General features: G+C 44.5%; 1 protein-coding gene across 2 annotated transcripts in view; it reads right to left on the bottom strand.

The window, feature by feature from the left end:
• Positions 1–4,167: 4,167 nt before the first annotated feature.
• GPS1 (G protein pathway suppressor 1) overlaps positions 4,168–13,655 on the bottom strand; it is a 31,004-nt gene continuing 21,516 nt past the window's right edge. For both annotated transcript variants that reach the window (XM_073684151.1, XM_073684149.1), the window contains 7 exons: positions 10,196–10,281; positions 10,014–10,108; positions 9,825–9,930; positions 8,943–9,023; positions 5,900–6,037; positions 5,686–5,820; positions 4,168–4,878 (listed from right to left, as the gene is read on the bottom strand). In XM_073684151.1, coding sequence (XP_073540252.1) covers positions 4,804–4,878; positions 5,686–5,820; positions 5,900–6,037; positions 8,943–9,023; positions 9,825–9,930; positions 10,014–10,108; positions 10,196–10,281 — 716 coding nt within the window. In that variant the 3' untranslated portion in view covers positions 4,168–4,803. The remainder of the gene's footprint in view (positions 4,879–5,685; positions 5,821–5,899; positions 6,038–8,942; positions 9,024–9,824; positions 9,931–10,013; positions 10,109–10,195; positions 10,282–13,655) is intronic.

Raw genomic sequence — 13,655 nt, 5'->3', positions numbered from 1 at the left:
TTGGGGATATACCAGGCGCGGAGAGCCATAGCTGCTCTGATATCTTGGGGATATACCAGGCGCGGAGAGCCATGGCTGCTCTGATATCTTGGGGATATACCAGGCGTGGAGAGCCATAGCTGCTCTGATATCTTGGGGATATACCAGGCGTGGAGAGCCATAGCTGCTCTGATATCTTGGGGATATACCAGGCGCGGAGAGCCATAGCTGCTTTGCTATCTTGGGGATATACCAGGCGCGGAGAGCCATAGCTGCTCTGATATCTTGGGGATATACCAGAAATGGAGATACATTACTGCTCTGCTATCTTTGGGGTATATATGGCATGAGACCCATGATAAATAATAGGAGACATACATATTAGCTGGACGTTGAGCGTTTGCGTTGGCTTCTGTCCTACCAGGCGATCAGCACATATGATTAGTTCCTTTATTTACCTAAGTACATGAAAATGAAGACTTGTTTGTAAACATTAATGTATCGCAGTTTTAATCCATCATATAAAGTCAATTTCCCATAGTAAAATGTGTGAATGGATGTAATTGACTTGTAGAGCGAGTCTTTTCAGCTTCTGCTATTATTACCACTTAAAACTCTACAAGGGACAAACAGCCAAAAATCTGAGTGGGCTTATTGATCTGTGATAAATTTAGGCATAGTGTGAGGCGTAAAGGGAGCAAGAAAGCAAACAGACAAGTTTGCAATCCTGTCACAGACAAGGCGACTGAACACATAAGTGTCTCCACGGTAACAAGAACGGCATCTAAAAATGTACAGAATATGCAGCAGGTGGTAATAGTTTGACTAGGAAAGCAACAGGCCCCCCAGAGGCTTCTTTCTATAGAAAACAGAAAGGAGTGTTATTTTTACCTTCCTTGCATAAACATGGCTCACAGCAACCGTCTCAAGTGATTGTTACAGCAAATACCAATGTGAACGCAGATTCCCACTTTTATCCAAGAAATGCCCACAGAATCGCTGCTAATAGAAAAGCTGGACAAACTATATAGGGATCCTCCGATGTGGTACCAACAGACTACACTAAAGAACTGCACCACAAATAATCACCTAACATGTGTCCTGTACATAGAGCTCATGCCATGTCCACCAGGGCATAACTGCAATCCAGAGAGGTGAAATCATAGAACAGTTCAGCATGTGATGTCCATGTACATGTGATTCCAATGATAAGGCTATGTCGACGGCAACATATTGGTTAATAGACTGGACCTCTACTCTAGATATATGGATGGCATCAAGGGCAGATCACATGCTCAAGGCCCCCCCCCCCCCCCCCCCCCCCATAACCCAGAATATGGAGCTACCGGCAAAATCTCCTACGTGATTCATAAAGCAGACTCTCGGGTTATCCTACGTGATTCATAAAGCAGACTCTCGGGTTATCCTACGTGATTCATAAAGCAGACTCTCGGGTTATCCTACGTGATTCATAAAGCAGACTCTCGGGTTATCCTACGTGATTCATAAAGCAGACTCTCGGGTTATCCTGTGTGATTCATAAAGCAGACTCTTGGGTTATCCTGTGTGATTCATAAAGCAGACTCTCGGGTTATCCTGTGTGATTCATAAAGCAGAATCTCGGGTTATCCTATTTGATGCATACAGCAGTCTCAGCATATTCTATGTGATGTATATAGAGCAGTCTCTGTGTATCCTATGTGAAGTATAGAGCAGGGTCTGACTGTATACTACTTTATGTATACACAGCAGTCTCAGTATCTCCTATATGTATACAGGAGTCCGTGTATCCCATGTGATATATATTACAGCAGTCTCGGTGTATCCTATGTGATGTAAGTATAGCAATCTCAGTGTATTCTATATGATGTATGCAGCAGTCTCGGTATATCACATGGGATGTACAGTGCATTGTGAAAGTATTTGGCCCCCTTGAACTTTTCTACCTTTTGCCACATTTCTGCCTTCAAACAAAGATATAAAATTCTTATTTTTTGGGGGAAGAATCAACAACAAGAGGGACACAATCGTGAAGTGGAACGAAATTTATTGGATATTTTAAACTTTAACAAATTAAAAACTGAAAAGTGGGGCGTGCAATATTATTCGTCCCCCTTTACTTTCAGTGCAGCAAACTCACTCCAGAAGTTCAGGGAGGATCTCTGAATGATCCAATGTTGTCCTAAATGACTGGTAATGATAAGTAGAATCCACCTGTGTGTAATCAAGTCTCCATATAAATGCACCTGCTCTTTGATAGTCTCAGGGTTCTGTTTCAAGTGCAAAGAGCATCATGAAGGCCAAGGAACACACCAGGCAGGTCCGAGATACTGTTGTGGCGAAGTTTAAAGCCGGATTTGGATACAAAAACATCTCCCAAGTTTTAAACATCTCAAGGAGCACTGTGCAAGCGATCATATTGAAATGGAAGGAGTATCAGACCACTGCAAATCTACCAAGACCCGGCCGTCCCTCTAAACTTTCATCTCGAACAAGGAGAAGACTGATCAGAGATGCAGCCAAAAAGCCCATGATCACTCTGAATGAACTGCAGAGATCTAAACCTGAGGTGGGAGTCTGTCCATAGGACAACAATCAGTCGTACACTGTACAAAGCTGGCGTTTATGGAAGAGTGGCAAGAAGAAAGCCATTTCTCAAAGATATCCATAAAAAGTCTCGTTTGAAGTTTGCCACAAGCCACCTGGGAGACACACCAAACATGTGGAATAAGGTGCTCTGGTCAGATGAAACCAAAATCGAACTTTTTGGCCACAATGCAAAACGATATGTTGGGCATAAAAGCAACACAGCTCATCACCCTCAAAACACCATCCCCACTGTCAAACATGGTGGTGGCAGCATCATGGTTTGGGCCTGCTTTTCTTCAAGAGGGACAGGGAAGATGGTTAAAATTGATGGGAAGATGGACGGAGCCAAATACAGGACCATTCTGGAAGAAAACCTGTTGGAGTCTGCAAAACACCTGAGACTGGGACGGATATTTATCTTCCAACAAGACAATGATCCCAAACATAAAGCAACATCTACACTGGAATGGTTCAAAAATAAACATATCCAGGTGTTAGAATGGCCAAGTCAAAGTCCAGACCTGAATCCAATCGAGAATCTGTGGAAAGAGCTGAAAACTGCTGTTCTCAAATTCCCTCCATCCAACTTCAATGAGCTTGAGCTGTTTTGCAAGGAAGAATGGGCAAGAATTTCAGCCTCTCGATGTGCAAAACTGATAGAGACATACCCCAGGCGACTTGCAGCTGTAATCGCAGCAAAAGGTGGCGCTGCAAAGTATTAACTCAAGGGGGCCGAATAATATGGCACGCCCAACTTTTCAGTTTTTAATTTGTTAAAGAAGTTTAATATCCAATAAATTTCGTTCCACTTCACAATTAGTGTCCCACTTGTTGATTCTTCCCCCCAAAAATTAGAATTTTATATCTTTATGTTTGAAGCCAGAAATGTGGCAAAAGGTAGAAAAGTTCAAGGGGGCCAAATACTTTCACAATGCACTGTATATACAGCAACGTCAGCTTATCCTTATGTATACAGCAGAATATCAGTGCATCCCATGTGATCTATATACAACAATCTCAGTGCTTCCTTATGTAAAGTATATACAGCAGTCTCTCTGTATCCTACATGATGTATACAGCAGAGTCTCGATGTATCCTAAATGATGTATACAGCAGCATCTCAGTGTATCCTATGTGATGTATATATCAGGCTCTGTATCCTATATGATGCAGCCTAAGCCTGTCTTGCGTGCTATATAACTGATCCTATACTAATGATATATTAGTGCAAAATGAACCCTTTGCTATGATTGGTTGATATGACAGTTTTTCTTCATCCATATCTTTAGCTGAATGGGAGGACAAATAGAGGGACTACAAAAGGTGAAGCTGAATGGGGATGGGTTTGGCATCTGAGAGCTGCCAGAAGGGATTTGATGACTGGTGATGTCAAGGACTGACTAGACTGGTTGTCACCAACTCCCAACCTCCTATACTAAAGGGGGAAAATATATAGATGTAAATGAGGCGAGATTAAATAATTTTAAACAGCAAAAAATATTGATAGTGAGTAATCATAATATGTGCAAATAAATGCTGCAGTGCTTCTTTAAATTAATAATACTGTAGAAGTAAAACAGGTCACAGTGAGACAAAACGCAAAAACAGGAACATGTTTAATTCCAAACCAGAAGAAACAAGAAACATGGAACTTGCAATGCTTTATAAGGAGGCAAATGAGTTTTTCTTATGGGATAATAATGCAGTCATATGTCCCGTCTTCACAAAGAAAAAATGGGAAGAGCCAGCATCTTGTCTGTAGAGTGAATTGGTAGCCGTGTCTCTGGCGCTACGGAAGGGGCAGCCTGGTTCAGACAGGCAGAACGTAAATCAGAACCAGCGAAGAGGTGAGGGGGAGCGAGGACCTGAGAACATGGTAGTGTCTAACACACAATCTGCTGAAAAGAAGATGATAATGGAACGGTTCCCCACCACCTACATCACAATTACTTATGTTCTGCCTCGGTGCAGCCACTACCTGGAAAGCATCCAGATAGAGAATCAGCGTCACATCACTACTCCTAATTCCACTGGAGAGAGCAAGGCGATCATGTCCAGTAAACTGAGACCATTGAGAGAAACCCTGCAGCTCCTGACAAGCTCTCACACAAACATAGCTGAGGCAGCCTATGGGAAGGTAACGTAAGCAGGTGGTAATGTCTCTGCAGTATGATCTGATCGCCCTGCATGGTTCTGTGCAGACGGCAGGGCCAGGAGTGCAGGAGCGCGCAGTGCTCACATGTTGGTGCTGAGCCGGGATTGACTGTTAGCTGGCGTCAGTTCTCCTTGGCTTCCTTCCCTGGGAGGTGACTAAATGGAGAGAGATCAAAGCCTAGTAAATGGGTGATAAAGGACTACAAATAAAGGCATCTCATGCAAACACAAATGAAACACTGAGGTTCACACATGGCAGATTTTGTGTCACTGTTAGTGGATTTATGAAAGAGAGCAGACATTTCAGCAACAATTCTGCTATATGTGAATAAACCCCAAAGAAGGGTTGTCTGAGAACTGAAGAACTTAAACTGGTGCTGGAAATGTTATAAAACTTTATACAAAAAAAAAAAAATATATATAAAACTACTACTCCTGCACCTCATTAATTTTCTTTACTTTTCCAGAACCAATAAAATGCTGTACATTCATGTGACAAATGCACAGGATCACTGGCTTTAGTGGTCCTGTGCTCACAATATGTAATTCCCTTATGGCTCACTGAATTTCAATTTAGTGATAAAGATAAAAAAAAAAAAAATCTTCAAGTATACATCTAGTTTCAAAGAACTTCTGACATGTCAGAGACAAATTAGAAGTTCTCATCACTTGGCGTCCATGTACTGTCTACCTTAGACATTATGGCTAACAAAGGAACTGTAGCAGGGTCACTGAAGCACATGTTAAAGGGGATTGATTTCCGGTACTAAGGAAAGGCAGTGAATGTCAGATGGGTCGGCATCTGATTCCCTGCATTTCTGCTGGTTAAATGGCACTGAGCTGCAATATCAAGTATTACCACTACCAAAAGGACAGAGCTGGGACTAGTAGGCCACCAGCTTTCTTGCCCAGGTGCACCTTTTTTTGAGTCCTATTTAGTCTTACATTTTCAGACCAGCGTACCTTGACATGTATCTGGTTACGCAGGACAGCAGCTCGTAGGATCATTGCTTTGGCTCTTCTCTGAAACTCTCTCCCCATTTGTAATGACTTCTCAAATGTGGTGCTGCGCTGGTCCACGTCTCGTGCATATAAGATCTGTAAGTAAATAGGCAACATAATAAGGATCATGGTTTGAGACCCTGAAAATGTTCTGAAAAGTTGCAGAGGCCCGTACCTTGCTATGAGAATCGATGCGAGCATTTATTAACCCTTCAAGGATGAGTTGAGTCAGTTCGTCCTCAAGCAAAGACACCGTGGTATTAAATGCAGTGGCCATTTTATACATGTCTGCTGATACATATGGGCTGAAATACTGAGAGATATACAAGGAAACAGTCAGCAGGTACATTTATAGTGTACTGTAGTACATCACAATAGTCACGTAGTACATGCGGCTCTACAGGAACCTGCATGGAAGGCATACGGCAATGTAAGCACAGGACTGGCAGATTAAGTATTGTTGTATTGCTCACAGAATACACTCACGTTAATTTATGATGGCCCCAGGCAGGTGTGATCGTAAAAATCTGTTTTTTTTTGTTTTTTTTTTTTAAGTTCCCACTCAGGAAAATTCGCTCCCGATACTCGACATGCTGGCTGTCGTGTGCATGCACCTACCTAAATGGAGTGTCTCCCTTGTACACTACACAATGCAGGCACAAACAGAAGTGAGGATACAACTATGGGGGTACAACACACAAGATCCACCATCATAGAAATATGGAGGGCAGGAAATTCTGCATTGCAATATAATGAAGGAATAATCTGATATTATTAATCTATCTAGCTTCTTCCCTTTTAAAGTACACTGTCACAGCAATGGCAAAGTTTGAAAACGCCTAACAAAAAATAATCAATATAATGTGCTTCATCCTAAGGTCGTGTGCTCAGACCTGGCACGACCAACTTCCAGCCAAACCCCATTTATAACATGGCACCTAGTTACAGTAGCCCGAGACCTTTTTCTCTTCCATGCAGGTAATGTGTTATTACAAGGGGAGCACCCCCAATGACAAGTTATGGCAATGGTCCAGGATTTTCGGAAACATTGTATGAAAGCTCTATGTACCCTCCCACCCAATGTGAGATTAGCAGTTAGTAACGCTCCTGCAGAACATGAGCCCTCAGTCGCCTGCCAATAAATTGAGATATAAAAACAAATTTCCACAGACTACTCTCGGTTCTAGAAAATAATAATAAAAAAAATAATAGCAGCTCTCCATTAGTGAATATACTTACTGTAGGAATCCATACAGAAGAAGCCGGCCTGGGAGTCCCTGTATGTGAATTATCGTGTATCATGCTCTAGGCGTGGGCTGGGAATTCAGGGCTGTGGAGTCGGAGCCCATTTTGGTGGAGTCGGTATAAAATGGACCGACTCCTAAAATATATAATAAATTGGGTACAGTAGTCCAGTGCAGTTTGTGGGGAATATTTTGTCATAAGAATTTGGGAAAGTTATGAAATATCCTATAAATGTCTGTCCTATTCCTGATCTAAGGGTCTAGACTTTTAGCTGAGATGAATCTGTGCTACAGTAAATTTATCACTTAAACATGGGCCATGTATGAGGGAGTCGGAGTCATGGAAATTGAGGAGTCGGAGGTTTGGCTTACTGACTCCACAGCCCTGGCTGGGATTACACTTGTATGGTCAGGTGGATCTAATGTATACAATAAAGACAAGCATTTCTTGGTCAGCTGTGTATTATTTCTGTAGTTTCTGAATGGAGTGTAAGGAACTACCAAATCATCACGGATTTTATACTGAATTTGGTAGTGTTTTGCTTTGCACTGTTCATATTTTAATCTATTCACATTAGGGTCATAGCCGATAATCCATAAGCATAGCCTGATTATGAAAGCCCTGTGGACCTCGGTTAACCATTTGATTGCCAAAGCAACCAATAATTGTGTCACTGGATACACAAAAGTCCCTTTGTTTAAAGAAGTATCCCCATCCCAGTTAGTGATGTTACTTAATTATCACTGTGCCATGTCTGGGACTCAAGAATGACAGTGCTGCTTCACAGTTTTATTCTGCACAGCACCACTCTCTGCCACCGAGCTCTACATGGAGCTCGCCACACTCGCACAAAGCCAAGCTGCAGTGGGGCAGTGACGTACTGCCACAGTACAGAAGGTAGATCTGTGAAGGGGACGCAGTGCAGCTGCATTGTGGCCCTTCCTTTTCCAGGTTCCCTGGGAGTTCCATAGGTAGTCTGCAAGTGATCATTACATTATGGTATATCCTAGCGATCTGCCATAAATAACTAAAATGGGAATACCCATTTAACACTATCAGGCACCATGTCCATTATCCTAAATCTTCAGCTACTTTAGGAGCAGACCTGTATAAATGCTAAAAATATAATGGCATAAAGAGGCCATCATAAGGAAATGTGACTCCGGTCCTACGCCTTGGATTATGGTGTGGGGTGGCATAATGTATGGTAGCCAGACCCCCTCTAGTCTTCAACATGACAACACCAGGCCTCATGTTGCTCGTGCTGCTGTGAGCAGCCTGTGTGGTCTACATGTCTCTGGACTTGTCTCCCATTGAGCACATCTGGGACTTTATTGGTCACCAATTGGAAAGAGATCTGCCAGCAGTGGATCTTGATTTACATGCCCAAGTGCACATGGTGTGGAGGCACATTTCTCAGACAACCATCAATAACCTCATTGATAGCAGCCTAGACATGTAAGTGCAGGAATTTCTGTGTGCGGTGGTCATACTCAATGCTGAATAAATTGTTATGTTTTGAAAATGTTGTTTCCATATTTTCATCATTTGCATATCATTAACATGTCTATCCATCCTGTGTCCATAATTCCACAATTTTTCCTTCTTGCTATTGCAGTGTCAGTGTTGAGGAGTTTTTTTATATGTACTTATTAAAGTAAAAATATAACTGACGATAAAGTGACTTTGAAACTAAATATAGCAGTGATAACAGTCTTTGCTTAAATTGAATCCCTGATGAGCAAAGCACAGACATGAAATAATGCCTACCGTAGGGCAGAAATAGGATGACAGGAAGAGAAATACAAAGTAACAGCAGGTGATCTGAATGAAACATAGCATGGAGCAGACACAGCAGGCAGCAGCAGAAGTAACATGAGGAGCAGCAGGCAGCGGAAACCCAGCAGAGAGCATCAGAATAGCAATCAACTTGTGTAGAGGACATGAAATCCAGAAGAGAACATGATAGATACCTGTATAAGAGCACGGTTGCGGATCTGAGTATATAGTGTGCGGACGTGAGGAGCGAGATACATGTCCAGAAGCAGGTTATCCTGATGGGAAATAATTCACAGGTATAAATTGACAATATGCAACATACTGTAACTCCTGCATGTAACGTGTTTAGTTCAGTTAAAGAGGTAATAAACAGAATACCCCCTCACTGACAGGTACTACAGGTGCTGGTGAACAGGGTCATAAAAAGGTGAAAACCACCTAGTAGGCTTGTATGGCACATACTCAGTCTATGTTGTCAAGGTGGTAGATGACAATACCTAGTACACTTGATTTCAGACCTTATCTTTAATAGTGTTTAGGGGAATCTGTCAGTAGAATGAACCCTCCTAACCTGTCTATATGGACATGTAGGTCATAGAAAGCTGAATAAAATGATACCTTGATATCTGTGATCTGATGTCTTATTTCAGAGAAATCAATATTTTTCTCAATATGTAAATGAACCAAGATCTATGGGCTGGACACAGATCTCCCTGAGAATCTGCCTCCAGAGCTTATTTTAAATGAATGGGGGTATTACCAATGTAAGACATGTAGATCAGGAGAGCAGACTGTCAGTCATTACATGGCCCACACTGGTAATGCCCCCTTTAATTTAAAATGATCTCTGGAAGCAGATTATCAGAGATATATGTGTCCGGCCCAGAGATCTTAGCGGCTCATCTACATATTAAGAAAACATTTTTTGGGACATCTCTGGAATAAAACATTGTATTCGCAGACAGCATCCTTTCATCTAACTTTCTATGACCTACATGCCCATATAGACGGCTTAGGAGGGCTCATCCTACTGATAGGACGCAAAACCACACAATAAAAGCTTGTCCTCCACTCACCTTCATTTCATCCAACATCTTTAGACAGGATGCATACTTGGACTCATAGAATTTGAAGATTATATCACGGACTTGAGGCTCCAGCTCCAGGAACAGTTTGAAAGAACTACAAAAGAACAAAATGGTATTATTTAGCTCCATAATGAGGATATGCACCCATCCCACACTTCATAAACCTCAAATGGTCACCTGCTAGAGATGACATTCCTTTGGAGCTCTTGACGGTCAAAAGTGGCCAGGGCACAGAGACCACCATAGACTGCAACATTACTAGAGGAAAGAAGCTGCGGAAAGGAAGAGGAAAAAGCAAAATAAGGTGAAATTGAGGTGAAGATATTCTGACAGTCCCATAAACTGCTATGTGAACTTACCTCTGGAAAGTCACAATGATCAAACGATGCCAGTAGAAAGCATTTTGCTGCTTGCTTATATTTTCGAGCTGCGAGCTCCGCCAACCCTGAAAAAACAGGAAATGTTATCAAGTTTCTTTGGTGTCTAGAAATGCAGGACAACCTACTCTCCTGATTGAGAAATAACAATGTCCACTGTGGTCGGCTGCCACAAGGAATCACAGCAGCCTCTGCTAACGATATATTAACAATATATGCTGCTGCCAGACAGCACATCTACACTGGTGATGGTGCATAGAGGCCAAGGATTTCAATATTCGTATTGGACTACTTAAGGGGAGTAAGAAGCCTCACAAAGACTCACTATATACAGCGTTAGCCCCCCCGCATAGCCTCCGTATATACAGCGTTAGCACCCCCGCATAGCTTCCGTATATACAGCGTGAGCCCCCCGCATAGCCTCCGTATATACAGCGTGAGCCCCCCGCATAGCCTCCGTATATACAGCGTGAGCCCCCCGCATAGCCTCCGTATATACAGGGTGAGCCCCCCGCATAGCCTCCGCATATACAGGGTGAGCCCCCCACATAGCCTCCGCATATACAGGGTGAGCCCCCCACATAGCCTCCGTATATACAGGGTGAGCTCCCCACATAGCCTCCGTATATACAGGGTGAGCCCCCCGCATAGCCTCCATATATACAGGGTGAGCCCCCCGCATAGCCTCCGTATATACAGCGTGAGCCCCCCGCATAGCCTCCGTATATACAGCGTGTGCTCCCCGCATAGCCTCCATATATACAGGGTGAGCTCCCCACATAGCCTCCGTATATACAGCGTGAGCCCCCCGCATAGCCTCCGTATATACAGGGTGAGCCCCCCGCATAGCCTCCGTATATACAGCGTGAGCCCCCCGCATAGCCTCCGTATATACAGCGTGTGCTCCCCGCATAGCCTCCATATATACAGGGTGAGCTCCCCACATAGCCTCCGTATATACAGCGTGAGCCCCCCACATAGCCTCCGTATATACAGCGTGAGCCCCCCACATAGCCTCCGTATATACAGCGTGAGCCCCCCACATAGCCTCCGTATATACAGCGTGAGCCCCCCACATAGCCTCCGTATATACAGCGTGAGCCCCCCACATAGCCTCCGTATATACAGCGTGAGCCCCCCACATAGCCTCCGTATATACAGCGTGAGCCCCCCACATAGCCTCCGTATATACAGCGTGAGCCCCCCACATAGCCTCCGTATATACAGCGTGAGCCCCCCACATAGCCTCCGTATATACAGCGTGAGCCCCCCACATAGCCTCCGTATATACAGCGTGAGCCCCCCACATAGCCTCCGTATATACAGCGTGAGCCCCCCACATAGCCTCCGTATATACAGCGTGAGCCCCCCACATAGCCTCCGTATATACAGCGTGAGCCCCCCACATAGCCTCCGTATATACAGCGTGAGCCCCCCACATAGCCTCCGTATATACAGCGTGAGCCCCCCACATAGCCTCCGTATATACAGCGTGAGCCCCCCACATAGCCTCCGTATATACAGCGTGAGCCCCCCACATAGCCTCCGTATATACAGCGTGAGCCCCCCACATAGCCTCCGTATATACAGCGTGAGCCCCCCACATAGCCTCCGTATATACAGCGTGAGCCCCCCACATAGCCTCCGTATATACAGCGTGAGCCCCCCACATAGCCTCCGTATATACAGCGTGAGCCCCCCACATAGCCTCCGTATATACAGCGTGAGCCCCCCACATAGCCTCCGTATATACAGCGTGAGCCCCCCACATAGCCTCCGTATATACAGCGTGAGCCCCCCACATAGCCTCCGTATATACAGCGTGAGCCCCCCACATAGCCTCCGTATATACAGCGTGAGCCCCCCACATAGCCTCCGTATATACAGCGTGAGCCCCCCACATAGCCTCCGTATATACAGCGTGAGCCCCCCGCATAGCCTCCGTATATACAGCGTGAGCTCCAAGCATAGCCTCCGTATATACAGGGTGAGCTCCAAGCATAGCCTCCGTATATACAGGGTGAGCTCCCCACATAGCTTCCTATATACATTTTGAGCTCCCCACACAGCCTCCTATGTACAGTGTGAGCTGCCCACAAAACCTCATATATACAGTATGAGCCCCCCCCACGTAGCCTCCATATATACAGTGTGAGCCCCACATAGCCTTTAAATAAGGTGTGAGCTCCACATAGCTTACTATATATAGTGTGAGCTCCCCGCATAGCCTCCATATATACAGTGTGAGCTACCCACAAAACCTCCTATATACAGTATGAGCCACCCAGTCTACTATACACAGCGTGAGCCCCCCCCCCACATAGCCCCATATATACAGTGTGAGCCCCACATAGCCTCCTACATATATACAAATATCCCATACAAATGGAAAAAAAAAAAAAAAAAAAAAAAACACAACATACTCACCTCGTTCCCATTCCCCCCGGTGCTCTGCTCCTGTCTCCTGTGCACAGTCTCAGCAGCAGCACGACAAAATGACATTATTACTTCTGCTGACTGGCACACTGATTGGTGGAAGACGGAGCCGGTGGCCATGTCCTCCGCCAATGTATTCACTGCTGTCTGCATCCTGAGGGCTGTGTCGGAGAGTTGATGGCGGACGAAGGAAGGCATGGTGCAGCATGTGGGCCACTGTTTCAGGCCTTCAGCTGTCTCGGTTAGCGGGCCGGACTGGAAAAACCAGAGGGCTGGATGTGGCCTGCGGGCCACAGTTTGCCCAGGTCTAAACTAGGGGTATAACGAGAATTTTAAATCCCCAGGAGTTTCACAGAATGTTTCAATATTGGGCCATGCAAATTAAAAATACAATTTATTAAGCTAAAATGTTGTTTTAAACCCCAATTTTTTATTTTAACAATGAGTAAAAAGAAAAAAAAAGCACAATACCAATTTGCTACACTTCTTCTGAATGTAGCTTAACATTTTTGTACCCCTGGACACAACATAAACCATATGAAAGTTGCTGAAACAACAAAAAAAAGGGTCCAAGAATACAAATGTATGACATGGTGTAAGTAGTGTTGAGCCACCCCCGTAGTGTTCGAGTTCGGTTCGGTTCGTCGAACACCCGTGTGTTCGTCGAACACCTTCGAACACCGTTAAAACCAATGGCAGGCAAACAAAAACACATAGAAACACATAGAAAACACCTTCAAAGGTGTCCAAAAGCTGACAAACTGCTCAGAAGACATAACTAACACATGGAAAAGTGACAAGTACATATAGTCATGCGAAAAGAAAAAGAGGTGGAGGAGTAAAAGGAGGGGGAGACACAGATATAGGCATGTCATGCCCTTCTAAAATCCAAAAAGTGAGAAGCCAACACGGCCAGTCCGCTCCTGCCCGTGCCACCTCCGTGTCGCCGGGTTTGTGCCAGAGCCGCAGTGGACCCTGACGGCCAGCCCCCCTCTCCCAATACTGG

The sequence above is a fragment of the Phyllobates terribilis genome, unplaced genomic scaffold (genome assembly GCF_046119375.1).
Source record: "Phyllobates terribilis strain yellow unplaced genomic scaffold, ASM4611937v1 Scaffold_5__5_contigs__length_657084704, whole genome shotgun sequence".
NCBI classification, from domain to species: Eukaryota; Metazoa; Chordata; class Amphibia; order Anura; family Dendrobatidae; genus Phyllobates; species Phyllobates terribilis.
This window is presented reverse-complemented; position numbering and strand designations above follow the sequence as displayed.